At 41.9% G+C, this 13,482-nt stretch overlaps 2 protein-coding genes across 2 annotated transcripts in view; both read left to right on the forward strand.

Moving 5' to 3' along the window:
• LOC144472380 (dipeptidase 1) overlaps positions 1-2,503 on the forward strand; it is a 152,495-nt gene extending 149,992 nt beyond the window's left edge. Inside the window, exons 7-8 of the mRNA XM_078185418.1 lie at positions 1,623-1,752; positions 1,944-2,503. Of these exons, the coding sequence (XP_078041544.1) occupies positions 1,623-1,752; positions 1,944-2,075 (262 nt within the window). The 3' untranslated portion in view covers positions 2,076-2,503. The remainder of the gene's footprint in view (positions 1-1,622; positions 1,753-1,943) is intronic.
• A 5,178-nt stretch (positions 2,504-7,681) lies between these two features.
• Positions 7,682-13,132, forward strand: LOC144473394 (uncharacterized). Its single transcript, XM_078187227.1, has 3 exons — positions 7,682-7,937; positions 8,088-9,718; positions 11,168-13,132. The coding sequence occupies exons 1-3, from the start codon at positions 7,682-7,684 to the stop codon at positions 11,672-11,674; spliced, it is 2,394 nt and encodes a 797-aa protein (XP_078043353.1). The 3' UTR covers positions 11,675-13,132.
• Positions 13,133-13,482: the final 350 nt, after the last annotated feature.

Consider the following 13,482-nt stretch of genomic DNA (forward strand, 5'->3'; position numbering starts at 1 on the left):
CTAATTGATTGATTAAAATTAATTTCATGGCGGTCGTATATGGTTATTAATTCGCGGATTTTTTTGTATTTATAAGGAAGATTGGTAGACGAAGTTTAAAAAATTAAAACTTGTAGCTATTAATATTATTATAACTGTTGTAGCTATTAATATTATTATAACTGTTATAGCTATTAATATTATTATAACTGTTGTAGCTATTAATATTATTATAACTATTACAACTATTAATATTAAATACTAAAACAAACAAAAGGAACTGATCTTAACCTCTTCCATAGCTTCAATAAAACACAAATAAATAAGAAATTACAAGTATTCAAAATGCTCCAAAATGTCCGTCGTCCAAGGGTTGAAAATCACCGAATTATTTCCAAATATAAAAAGGAAAAATCAAACACCGGGAACCGAAGATATTCGTGGAACGATCCGCGTGATACTTGAAACGACGAGACGGTGGTGAAACGGTTCATTCTCGGCGATTTTCCATCGCAAAAATGGCGACCGAACGAACCCGGTGCCCGTCGCAGAAATTAAGCCCCGTCGCGGCTGATTTGAATTTGAAAGATTACGAGAGATAGAGAGAGAGAGAGAGAGAGATAGAGAGAGAGAGAGAAGCGAGATCAAATTTGAGTTGTAAGTTTAATTAAGGGAATTCTGCGCGGGCACTAATTAACCTTTTCGCTGCGGCGGTGTTACCTCGAAACGATTTATCGCCCTATGGGCGCGCCGGGGACCCCCCGGGCGCAGCCCGAATTTACTGGTCGCGTCGCGAGAATTTATCGTATCTGTACAAGTTATTGTAAACGGTGAATTAACGGCACCCGGAAATCTAATTATACGATCGTAAATTCTTTCTCTTTCTTGTCCGCCGTCGAAGAACACCGCGGCACGCCGCTTTATCCGGGCCGTGACGCCACGGGCGTTTTAATAGACGGACCATTGTTTCCGAGCGGAAGGGTTAATTCGGTTCGATTAATACGTCGAGAGCCGGCCGATCGAGACCGCCAATTAGAATAGCATCAGTCTTCTCGCGAGTTCGATGGATCTTACCTGGGGCGAACGATCCATTTATCATGACAAAACAATAATTTAATTTTTTTTTTATTCATAGATTCGAAATTATTTGTCGAAAGATGTTCGAAACGAGTGAAATCTGTTGGAAAGCTCTATGAATCTACGACGAAGCAAATAATAATGACTGTTATTAAATGGAAAAATTATTGGCATATTAAACCTTTTATAAAATTTATTTTTTAAATCTATTATAAAATTAAACCTTTGCACTATGTTAATTGAAAATCCGGAACTTTCTGATCTACAGTATTTCTATTTCATATGACTTTTTTCAATTAATATAAAATCGAGCTCATTAACAATTACAGTGTTTGGAATTTTAACAATTTTTTTCATAGTATAAATATGAATATCCTAATTATATACTGTCGTAATTATTTTGGGAAGCGTTGGAAAAATTTTTAGCAACTTTTTCAGTGCAAAGGGTTAGAAATTATGTTTGTCATTTCCATAAAAATTCTGCCAAAATTATTAAAACCGGCAAAAATCGATTCTACGTCGTTCGCGTAATTTTCAGTCAAAGGTACGTTCGTTTTTGTTGACAGAACACCACGGGGTCTCGAGGACGTCTCCAAATATCCAGAATTGTTCGCCGAACTCCTACGGAGCGGGAAATGGAACGTGTTCGACTTGAAAAAAGTTGCTGGTCTCAATTTGCTGCGAGTCCTTCGACAGGTCAGAATCCTGTCGTTCCACTATAGAAAACTAACTGTTCCCCCGCGAAACCTCCGAAACTACCTAAATCTCCGAAATTCGTAACAATTTTCGCTGCACCTGCCGTTTGCAACAGCTCTTCAATATCATTTATTTTCCGCTAATTTTAGCGCGAACTGTACTCACCGCAGTGTCTCGCAAATCTGTTACAGGTGGAGCAAGTGAGGGACGAGATGAGAACCTTAGGAATAATGCCATCCGAGGAATACCTTCAGGATTCACCTGACACAACCGGCAGCTGTGCGCTCGATATCAACTCCGTGCCGCGAGTGTTGGAAGTCTGATCGTTCCATCGATTCGGGCCTGTTTCGCGATCGCGAGCGAGCAGCCGATTCCGCGAGCCTCCTGCTACGCGCGACGAACAGGAATCGCGATCGCGACGCCAGGATCTAGAAGAAACGGTGGAACGGCTACGTCACCGGACACCCGCGGCCACACCTTGCACAGTCTGTCCCCTTTTAGATGCTCAATCAGAATAACGTTAAAGAAAGGAACCTACCTCGAACGAAGTCTCGCGGAGACGACACACACACACACACACACACACACGGCTTCGACCGCCTGATTTGCTCGACCATAGATTTCGTTCTTTAGATCGCAGATTCGGACTTATTTTACAATTGTACCGCGACCGGCCGCCTTGTAACTGTTCGAACGGCTATTTGTAAACAAACGTGCGATCGAAGGGGTCTTGATCTTGATTCCTCTTCGCAGAATCGCGAGCTAATCGCGATCGAAAGCGCTGCTTTCATCTGCAACCTTCCTCTGATTCGATATGGACAAAATTGATAATATTAAATTAATATTAATAAAATTTCAATGTAAGTCGCGGGTATAGGTTCCTCGGATCATTTGAAGCAACTTTTTCCTTTGCGAGAATCCAATACGAAGCCTCGTTTAGGAGTTATTAAGGAAAAACGGCGGCCAATTAGAGGCGTCCTCGGTCGGTGCAAGGCTGTCATTGGTCAACGTTTTTCTTTAATAACTCGCGAACGGGGCCTCGCAGAAGATTTTCGTAAAGGAAAATATTGTTTCAAATCACCCAAGGAACTCATCTCTTTTGGCACAGCTTGTATATCTTTATTTTTGTAAAAGTACTTTCGATGCTTTATCTAATCATTTTTTCGCGATTTCGACAAATTCGTGACTATTTATCAGCTGCCTACAAAACAAGGAAAATTCTACGACGGTGGGGAAAAGAGAAAATGGCGGAGGAGAAACGGAATTGAAAGCGTCGCTTCTTTTTCTATCGCGTTCGAGAGATCGTCGAACAAATAGCGGTCGATCGCGCGCGAAGCCGCGAGATAATTGCGGCGAACCGCGATCGCGACGTCGTTCGAACAATTACAAACGCGACGAAGATATTCTCTGTAAGGAAAGAGAGCTCTTGCGCAGGGAGACACCGGAATTCCAATTTATTTTGTATCACTCGCCGCGAATCCATCCTGTGCCACGAACGAACGAACGAAACCGAGAGCGACCGAGATATCGATCGCGTTTCTCCCTTTTGTTTTTCTAGCTTGAGAACAGGAAAAAAAAGAAAATGAAAAAGAGTTACGAGAGCCTCGTCGTTGTATCGTTTGTTGTCCGACCTCAGCCTTTATACAGAGTAAAAGAACAATATTTAAAGAAGAGAAGAAAAACAGCAAAACGGCGCAAAGAGCTGCAGTATATTTGTCAGTGAAAATAATTCTCGGAAGCAGTTTAACCCTTTGCAAATACGATTTCTTTCATTGTTGCGTTGATCAACGCTTACTTGTCTTAATATTTTTCATAATAGGAGCAGAACATTTTTATTGTTTTTATGTACTTTTGTTTTTTAAGTTTGTTAATGGAAGAATTTATTTTTATTTAAAAGAAATTAATAATATTCATATTTAACGCTTTACCGACCGGTCATTGGGTCGCAAAAATGTAGCTCAATGTTATATTTTCGTTCCTATTTTTATTCGATTTATTTGATTAATAGCGAGAGACATTGAATATTTAAAAAATTGTATAATTTTTAAATTAATAATATTCATATTTAACACATTGCCAACCGGTTATTGGGTCGCAAAAATTTAGCTCGATGTTATATTTTCGTTTCTATCTTCATCTTATTTATTTGATTAATCGCGAAAGGTATTTAATATTTAAAAAATTATATAATAATATTGAAACTCACAGTGGTACAATGTAACACATTTATCTCAATAATAGATATTAAATTATTGGTTACTATAACAACCGATTCAGAGGCTACCGGTCGGTAAAGGGTTAATATAGAAATTAAATGAAACCTGTATCACGTGTCTGACTCGTTACTATAACGCAAAGGGGTTAAAGTGCTTCGCGTGTTAACCTCTTAGGCTGAATTTTGCGCGAATGAAATTTCCCATAACTAAAACACCATCTTTCTTAATATATGTATATATTCTTTTCTTAGTGTATCTTACATAATACACTGTCACTTTAATCGTTTACTTTGAACAACTAACAAAGCCGCCATTGTGACGAGTCGCGCCTAAGAGGTTAAGAACGAGAAAAGAATCGCAGTTCCGCCGACCACGTTTTCTCCGGCGCGAACCTTATCATTCGTTCCGTTCGGAAAAGGTAGAAACGTTTCGCACAGGCCAATAATAATTGTAACGATAATTATAATAATAATTATAAACAATAAAAAAAAAAGAGAGAGAGAGAGAGAAGAAAAAAGCGAGAGTAACGATCAATCATGCGTGTACCGAGAGATCGGGATTTGCGAAGCGAGACGGATGATTGAGACAATATAGAGGTCTTTTCTAAGCTGTGGCACTCTTCCTGGTATCATAAGAAACGAATAACTGTATTGTAAACCCGGCTGTGTATCTCCATTACGTCTTCCCCTGTCCCCCTTTTCATTGCACCGAAAAAAAAAAAAAAAAAAATGATAAAACAACATGCACTTTTTAGCATCGACATCGGGAAAATCAGAGTGTGAGCACCTGTGTTTGAAAGAGAAATATAATAAAAAAAGAAAGATGAAGAAGAAGAAGAAGTGTAAAAAAAGAAAAGTAAGCTCATACGGGAGATCGATCGCGAATCGTTACGGAGGATACGGAACGAGTATAGGGAGGAAAACATATCGGATACGATGAGAGGAGTGTACTTGGTGGGTCGGATTTGTGCAATCGGAGCTGAATTCGATTTTATTATTATTATTATTATTATTCTTTAATAATTTTCCGGAAGAACTATTTACTAATTTTGTTGCTGAACCATCGTTGTTGTTTAATTGAAAACTTCAATTGCCAATCGATTCGACTACTTTGAAAGATAATTAGTTGTTTAGTCTATAATTGCAAAGACAATTTTTATGATGTATTTCTAGCGAAATCTAAAATAATTCTAATTTCTGTTATATTTATATTTTACCTTCAGTGTTGAGGTATAATACCTCCATCGCGACTCGTACAATAATTACATCAGGTTATGTCAGGTTATGTCACGATATGTTACATCGTGAACAATTTTTTGAAAACCTAACCTTCATTGATACAAAAATAATTTTGCAACGCAATATACAAATTTTAACAGCGCCTCAAATTGCAAGGTGTTGACTCAGCGAGGCTTAAAATCTCCGCCATACACATGCTAATCTAATGAAATTAGGCTTGCCGTCGCGATAGAAATATTTTCATTTTCAATTATATATCTTCGTAGACGCTTGGTTCCAAAATGGCGGCAACAGCTCACGATCGCGAGAAAGCGCGGCGATTGCACGAATCCGGTCGCCGGCGTCTACGCAACGCGACGGACACCTATTAAAACCAGTTAACTGTGGCGCCCTCATTGAAAAGTGCGCACAGTTTTGCGTCGCCGGAATCGAGCCGCGACGAGTATATTCGTCAATCACAGAGTAAGTTGCGCTGCTAAGATATTCGATGAAAAAGATGGGTTTATTTTATAAAATTGAAAATCTTATTACTAATATTTACTTCTTTGGTTAAAATAAGCACTTTTTGGGGTTTGATACAGCAAGACGAAGATCAATATCACCGAAAATTCAAAGTTGCAGCACCGCTCGCGAGTTAGCTTTCTAGTTTATAAATCCACTTTTTCACTTTCGCCTTTGCCCCTTTTAGGTTAACATCGAAAAAAACGTTATCATCGCACATAAATAAATTCATTACGCGAACTGGTAAACTTTTTCAACCAGTGCATACGGGGACGCGTGACATCGTCTCAAATTGTTTATATTTTCTATTTGTTTGTTTTATTCCGGCATAGCCTGAAAATATTCTAAACATCTTGAAATTTCAGAATATGTTTTGTTTTTCTCAAAAATTGCAATTTAAATAGCTAATGGTCACTGATTTACACGCGTGACGAGTATACTCGTCAATGCACAAAATTTCGCCACATCTCCATGACGAGTATACTCGTCGATCACAGTTAACTGGTTAATACATCCGTTGTCGTTTCCATACGGAGAAAGGCCTCGAGACGCGTGAAAGACGAGAAACGTTGTCCGCAGTGTTTAGATGAAACCCTTCGGCGGAAGGTAACAAAGTCGAAAAGTTGCTCACAGGAAAACGCGAACGCCGGCCCAATAGTAAATCGGAAGCGTGCATTTACGGTGCGGCGCCGCGCGTGGTTTCTCGTATCGTAATATCGGGTGTAAATCTATCACTTGTACGCACCCGTCGTTCTCCTCAAACAAAAGTATCATCTAAAAAATTTTCGACGGGCCGCGCGGAAATCGACGGGATCGAACGGCCGCGCGGATCCGCGCGCGATGCTTTCCCGCGCTTTTCGTGCGCCGCGCGTCACGGCGCCTCGGCCACGCGGTTCCCGCGCGTCGCCCGTCCCACCTATCTGTGTCTTGTGTGCACTTATTACGCGATCCACGCGGACATCCGATCATTGTCCGTGCAACGGGATGGTCGGTCAACGACGATCGATTGAAATACGATGCGCGTGGATCGCGTGGATCGCGCGCCCGGCTTCTCTGTAAGGAGCGGGCGGGGAACTTTAGAATATCAACAAATTCCGTTGTACCTTCGCAGCGGGTTCTATGAATAAATGTTTCTATTGTATACTTGTCATTGTTGTCTTTCTTCTCGATCGATCTACCCCCTCCCCACCCTTCTCGTCCTCTATTTTACTTAGAATTAACACGTTCCGTGCCACGTGCGCCACCGATGGTGCATGCTTGCACGTTTACTTAACGGGCTGAAAAATAGTTTACAATAAATCTAGAATGAGAGAATATATTTGCACAATTCTATTAATATCTCAAAAATCCTTACAATGTAAACAGTTCACAAATAAAAAAATATTTAGAAAATATTTAACGATTAAAAATCCTATATTTTTCCAATTTTATTAATATCTTCAAAATCTTTAAAGATATACTGTCTCAACATCAATTTTTCGTATAACTCTGTAATACACCGTAATACATATGTATAAACCGAGAACCCTGTAATTTACCATAATACATATGTATGCATCGTACAACCCTGCAATACACCGTAATACTGCAATACACCATAATACACATGTTTACACCGTATAAACCCTGTAATACACCATAATACTGTGACACACCATAATACAAATGTCTACACCGTATAAACCCTGTAATACACCATAATACACACATATACACCATAAACCCTGTGTAAACCACCGTACAACACCGACGTTCATATCAAACCTGAACGTGTCTCCCAATTATCGGCGACGACGTGAAATCGCTGTCGCGCGCAAATCGATAGCGATCGCGCGAACAAGAGTTGCGAAAACGAGAGAGAGAGAGCTCAACGAACACTAGATATAATTCCTCGTGGACACCGTGTCGTCGCAAAGTAATGCCGAATTCACCAATGAGCGACGTAACATAGACGAGCGTGCAACAACGCGTGTGATGCTGAGAGCTCCGTTCACCACGTGCGTTTGGGTGCTCACGATCCTCTTGTCAGTCGCCACCGTCAACATAACCTCGAAGGACGGTTACGTCTCCCTCAAGACGAACGATTCATATCGTCGCCGCGATCGTTGCCCCGATGACGAGCAACTGCTTGCCACGAACAACCGTGCCTCGAGTTTGAAAAACGTTCCACAAGACTGGATACAACTTCCGAACAAAAACCACGTTTCGAGCCAAGAGATTCGCGAGCATGGTGCAGACTATTCACAAAATTATTCGCAATATTATTCACAAAATTATTTAGAAAATTGTTTCGAAAATTGTTTACGAGATCCACTGAACGACACGTCGCCAGAACCTCGAACAGTCGATTTTCGAGGAAACTTTATTGACTATCATTTAGAAAAATGTTTACAAAATCCACTGATTGATGGTTCCTGCACCCTCGCGGAGAATGTATCAACGATGTCGGACGACACGTTTCCAGAACCTCGAAGAGTCGATCATCGAAGAAACCCTGACAACTATCATTTAGAAAATTATTTACCAAATCCACTGATCGAAGATTCCTGCAACACCGCGGAGAATGTGTTGATTACATCGAACGACACGTCGCCAGAACCTCGAAGAGTCGATCATCGAAGAAATCCCGTCGACTATCGATGGAAACGGCGAACGTTGTGCTCGCTGTCCGACGACGGACAGTATCCGTACCGGCGAACGTTGACGAGCCTGAACGATCCAGCTTTCATGGACAACGTCGACGACCCTGATTCCCTGAAGACGTTGGTGCGCGTGAAGAGGACCGGGTCGAGCCCGAACTCACCGTACGAGCAGGAATATTACAAAGACCTGGCCGACTCGTTTCCGCGGGGCTCGTACCAATCGGTCAACGAGAACGAGGACTTGTCGTTCGACGCTAAACGAGAGGCGAACTCGCGGGAGTATTACGTCAAGAACCAGGTAGAATACAACGGCAAAGAGACGGATCTGAACGAGCCGCGATCGCGCGAACTTGGTGACAGAGTAGTCAGCGACGAGGAGAAGCCTTCCGAGCAAATGGCGGCGGATTCCGACGCGGAGACCGTCCCCAAGGATCTTGTATTCTCCGCGGAGCTCGTGCGAAGGAAACGGGACGATCGCGGGAAAGAGAGCGGCCTTGACACGGAGAAGGAAATCGCGGCGAGCGTGGAGTACGGCCGACCGGCGGACGAGAAGAAGGGCGCGGAGAAGATCGAGGAACAACAACAGTGCCCGAAGGCGTCCAGCTTGGCGATCGCCGACCTGAAGGCGGATCTGCTGCGCATCAAGCGGAAGGCGAGGAGCGAGCGCCGCGCGAAGGGCTACAAGTCGAAGAAGAAGAAGAAACACGCGGGCAAGAAGCGAAACGAGTCGAAGGCCGGCGAGGCCCGTGGCTCGCGTAAGATCGCACGGTCGAAGCACGCGCAGCGGCCGAGATCGGTCCGCAAGGGAAAGAACAGCGACGCGGCGGCCGACGGTAAATCATCACACGTACGGTTTTCTATGCTAGCGTCTAAGACAAATAACCAGAAAAACCATTTCCGCCGTAGATCCGTAAGCCCGGCGGGACCGTACGGTCACGTGTCCGGGGGGACTGATCGCGCGCCGTTGCGTGGCGCTGCCGATCGACGCGCGGCGATCCGCGTCGCCGAGACTAACGGCGACGGTAACACGGCCGAGCACGACAGTGGCGACGGCGCGGACAAACGGTACGACGACGAGGCCGCGAACGGTTTGATGGAGCGCGACGAACCGGAAACGCGAAACGGATATCCGAAGGCGGTGGACGCGAAAGTGCGCGCGAAGAGAGAGAAAACGGCCGACGCGAAGCACGGGTTTCTCAGTGATGAGGACGAGCTGAGGTATTACCAGAACATCCGGGAGTTCGAGCCTGTTAAGGATTGCGGGGTGGTGCAAGATGATGATGGCTCGCCGGATTACGAGACGGGACTTGGCCGGGCGGTGAGGTCCATCGAGGAAGTGAAAGACCTCGCGAAGAAGCTGGTGACTAAAGTAAGTAATACCGACGTCTAATCACGCTGTGCTCCGAAGTCTTGGCTATTTTACAAGGTGTATCGAAATTATTGTAATTCCGGGAAAGGGCATCCTGAAGAGTTCCTGGGGTCATTTAGAACAACTTTTTCCTTAGCAAAATCTCAATCCGCCGCTTCGTTTACGAGTTATTAAGGAAAAACTGTGACCAATGAGAAGCGAGCACGCTAGCGCGAGCCAACGAATGGGCAGAGCTGGATTCTGCTGATTGGCTCGGTTAGCGCGATGCGGCTGAGGCAACGAATGAACGGAGCTCGATTCTGCTGATTGACTCCATTAACCTAACGTGATCGAGTCAACTAGTAGGCGGAGCTGGATCCTCCCGATTGGCTCCGCTACCTAGCGCTACATAGAGCTCGCTTCTCATTGGTCAGAGCTTTCCGTCAATATCTCGTTAACAAAGTCTCGGAGAAAAAACTTATAATGGAAAAAGTTACTGTAAATAACCACAGGTACTCCCCGGTTTGTAAAATATTTTGTATTGTTTAAATAAATTCTATTATGTTGTGAAAGTTTCTTCAGTACTGATAAAAAGCATGTGCTTGTAAAATCGATTATAAAAATCTAAAGATCTCCGAAGATCTTGCGAGAATATCGAAAGTCTTGTTTTCATAAATATTGGCAAAACCTTGTTGCAATTACTGCGTATAACAATGCAATTACTAAATAAAACATTGCAATTACTACTACATACAACACAGCAATTACTGCACATATCACCGCAATTAAAGCTAAAAATAATTTTTACGTCGCAATTGAAATGAAACGAAGCACTCCGCGATGAAATTTACCAATTAAAATTTTATGAAAATTTAACGTTCTCGTATAAATTGGAACATTTAGAAGTCGCTTGAAATAGCAATGAAAATTACAGTGAATCTATAAAAAATTTTTATAATACGTTCTACCGATTATGGAATTTAATTTAAATTTGTAGTTTTTTAAGGAGATCGCGTTTCATTTAAATGCGTTCTGACAAATTAAAAGCGGAGCAATTAATGGCATTAAATATGAATTCAATTTTCTACCGAAATTCTTTTGAGGATTCAGCAATTTTTTAATTAATCACCGTACATTCATAATCTTCTATTTAGTTGATAGCTTGAACTAAATTAAGACTCATTGAAATTTCGTTAGATTGGTTTAAAAATTGAATATTTAATCATGCTTCTAAGCAACAATGAAAATTCTAATATTACTATAATTATGATTATAGTTAAATATTACGATTATTTGCTCCTTTGGCTAGATCACAATTTATTAATGATTCATAAAATTAATTTAAAACTTAGAATTTTCTAGAACAATTTGATACATACGTTACACTAAATTTCTGTAATTTTCATTGTTCTCAAAAAAAAGTTATAAACAGAACAATTAAGAGACCACTAAAGCTAAATATTAATCAAGGTAGACGAGCTCGAGAATTACTTGAGCGTCGACGAGGCGAAGAGGAACGAGAACGACGAGAGGAAGCTCGAGATCCGGGCGATCGACGACCTGTGCTCGAACGTCACCGCCACGTGCGCGGACTTCAAGGCGACGTCTGCGATTGTCCCGAGGTGCGTGCCAACGTCTACGCCAAAAATCACGACGGATAAAAAGATAAGAAAAAAAGAGGCGTACAACCGAGCCAGACAGAAGAAAGGGAACTTCGCGACGAAGAAACGATCGTCGCGTGAGAGCAACGGGAAAACGCTGTCGAAGCCGCTGAGGAACAGTCGCAGGGACATCGACAAGTCCCAGAAATGGGGCAGGTGGACGGATTGGAGCAGTTGCAGCGTCACCTGCGGTAAAGGACGGCAAATCAGGTGGCGGTACTGCTTGCACGACTGCACTGTAGCGGAGACGGAGATGGAGGAGAAGGCTTGCCAATTGCCGGCCTGTCCGCCTGGAAAATTCCTCGGTATATTTTAGGGTTTCCCGTGGTCCTGTTTACGCTCTTAAATGGGCCCCCCTATGTTACGAAACAAGCGTAACGATGTTTAGCAACTACACGTTCATTTATCGCTATTTTAGTATACGCCTATATTGTAATTTTGTACGTCGATATTATAGATTTATATTCAGTGCTTTATGTGTAAGATCGTGCTAGGACAGAACATTGTTAAATAAACGAATGATTAGTACGGTTCGCGGAAAGTTTCAGCGTTGTTTTGCAATAAAATCGTTTGCAGGAAATTCAGGGATTATTAATTAAGAATAACGAGTATTCTTTTTTTATCTTGATTGAGGTTGTGAACACTTTACCGGCCGGTAACCTATAAATCGGCTTTATCCTCCGATCGGTAGCCTATAAATCGGTTGTCGTTGTAACCAATAATTTGATATCAATTATTACAATAAACGTGTTAGATTGTACTACCGTAAGCTTCAGTGTTATATAATTTTCCAAATATTAAATATCTCTCGCGGTTAATAAAATAAAAAAGGCTAAAATAGAAACGAAAATTTAACATTGATTTTTACGACCTAACCTAAATTTTTACGACCGGTCGGTAAAGTGTTTAGAAAACAGTAGATCGAAGTTGAGAATCAAATCGCGTGTATTTTTCCATTGTTTTATTTCCAAATACACAATACATTGTACAGTATATTATGAACGGAACACATCTCTCGTCTCCGCTTCACACGTATTCAAAAGTAACTAATTTTCGTTGCTTACAAAGAGGTTCGCGGTTCGCTTATCTTTCGCAAATACTCAATCCGACTCGCAACGCAATGATCACGCTCCTTACACAACGAACGTGTCCCAATCATACATTACACGATCGCAACAGAGGTCTCCCGTAACACATGCACACAGCTATGCGATATCAAAAAGCGTTAGAGCGGTAGTTTTACAAAATGTACAAATCTTGATCGATTCCGAGGATCGTTCGCCTCGTTTCACAATTACAATCTCCGCGTATATACCGGCGCGCTGGCGTCTCGCGGACCAGAGACTTTCTTAACGTTACGATTACCGAGTCCCGGACGTGGTTAACGTACCTTATTTCATAATAATAACAACGTTGAATCTTGCGTAGATCTCGCTTGTGGCAAACAGATGTATCCAGAGTGATCTATACAACAAAGATTTGCTATATCAAGAGGGTTCAACAAAGAATTCCGGACAAGAACATTCTGCGACAATATTGTGGTCAGTATCGTAGAGCTAGCGTTGAAAATTCTGTAAAATATACTTCTATATGACTCGGAAATAATCGAATTTAAAAACGAGAAAATTCGCACGATTCGGTTTTCTTATTAGTTAAACGTGTACATATCTACATGGAGGAAACGGTGCGCGCACGTCCGCCGCGTTTCCTTCCTTCACGTTTTTTTCTAAACATTTTTTTTTTACCTTCTTTTTTCCAGTTTTTCAATTAACATCGTCGCCTGCCGGAAGCCGGGGGCGTTTCTATATTTCTATTTATGACCAATTGCGTCCAAATACGTAAAAGATACAGAACAAGTTGAAAAACTTGTGTTCTCATTCTTTTACAATCTTAATGTTTAACGTAACACGAACGAGTTCCCATTCTTTTACTACGTTTATCTTATCGCGGTGTTTTTATATTTACAAGTACAGAGAGGAGTTTCTAGTAGACGCGACGGATACGGAACAAGTTAAAAAGAAACGAGTCCCAAGGACACCCGCTATATCGCCGAGTTTCTATACACCCGAAATTATTTAATATTCTCTCTTGCTCGGCGTACGAGCAAAAGACGACGAGTTCGCG

The sequence above is a fragment of the Augochlora pura genome, chromosome 7 (genome assembly GCF_028453695.1).
Source record: "Augochlora pura isolate Apur16 chromosome 7, APUR_v2.2.1, whole genome shotgun sequence".
NCBI lineage: Eukaryota > Metazoa > Arthropoda > Insecta > Hymenoptera > Halictidae > Augochlora > Augochlora pura.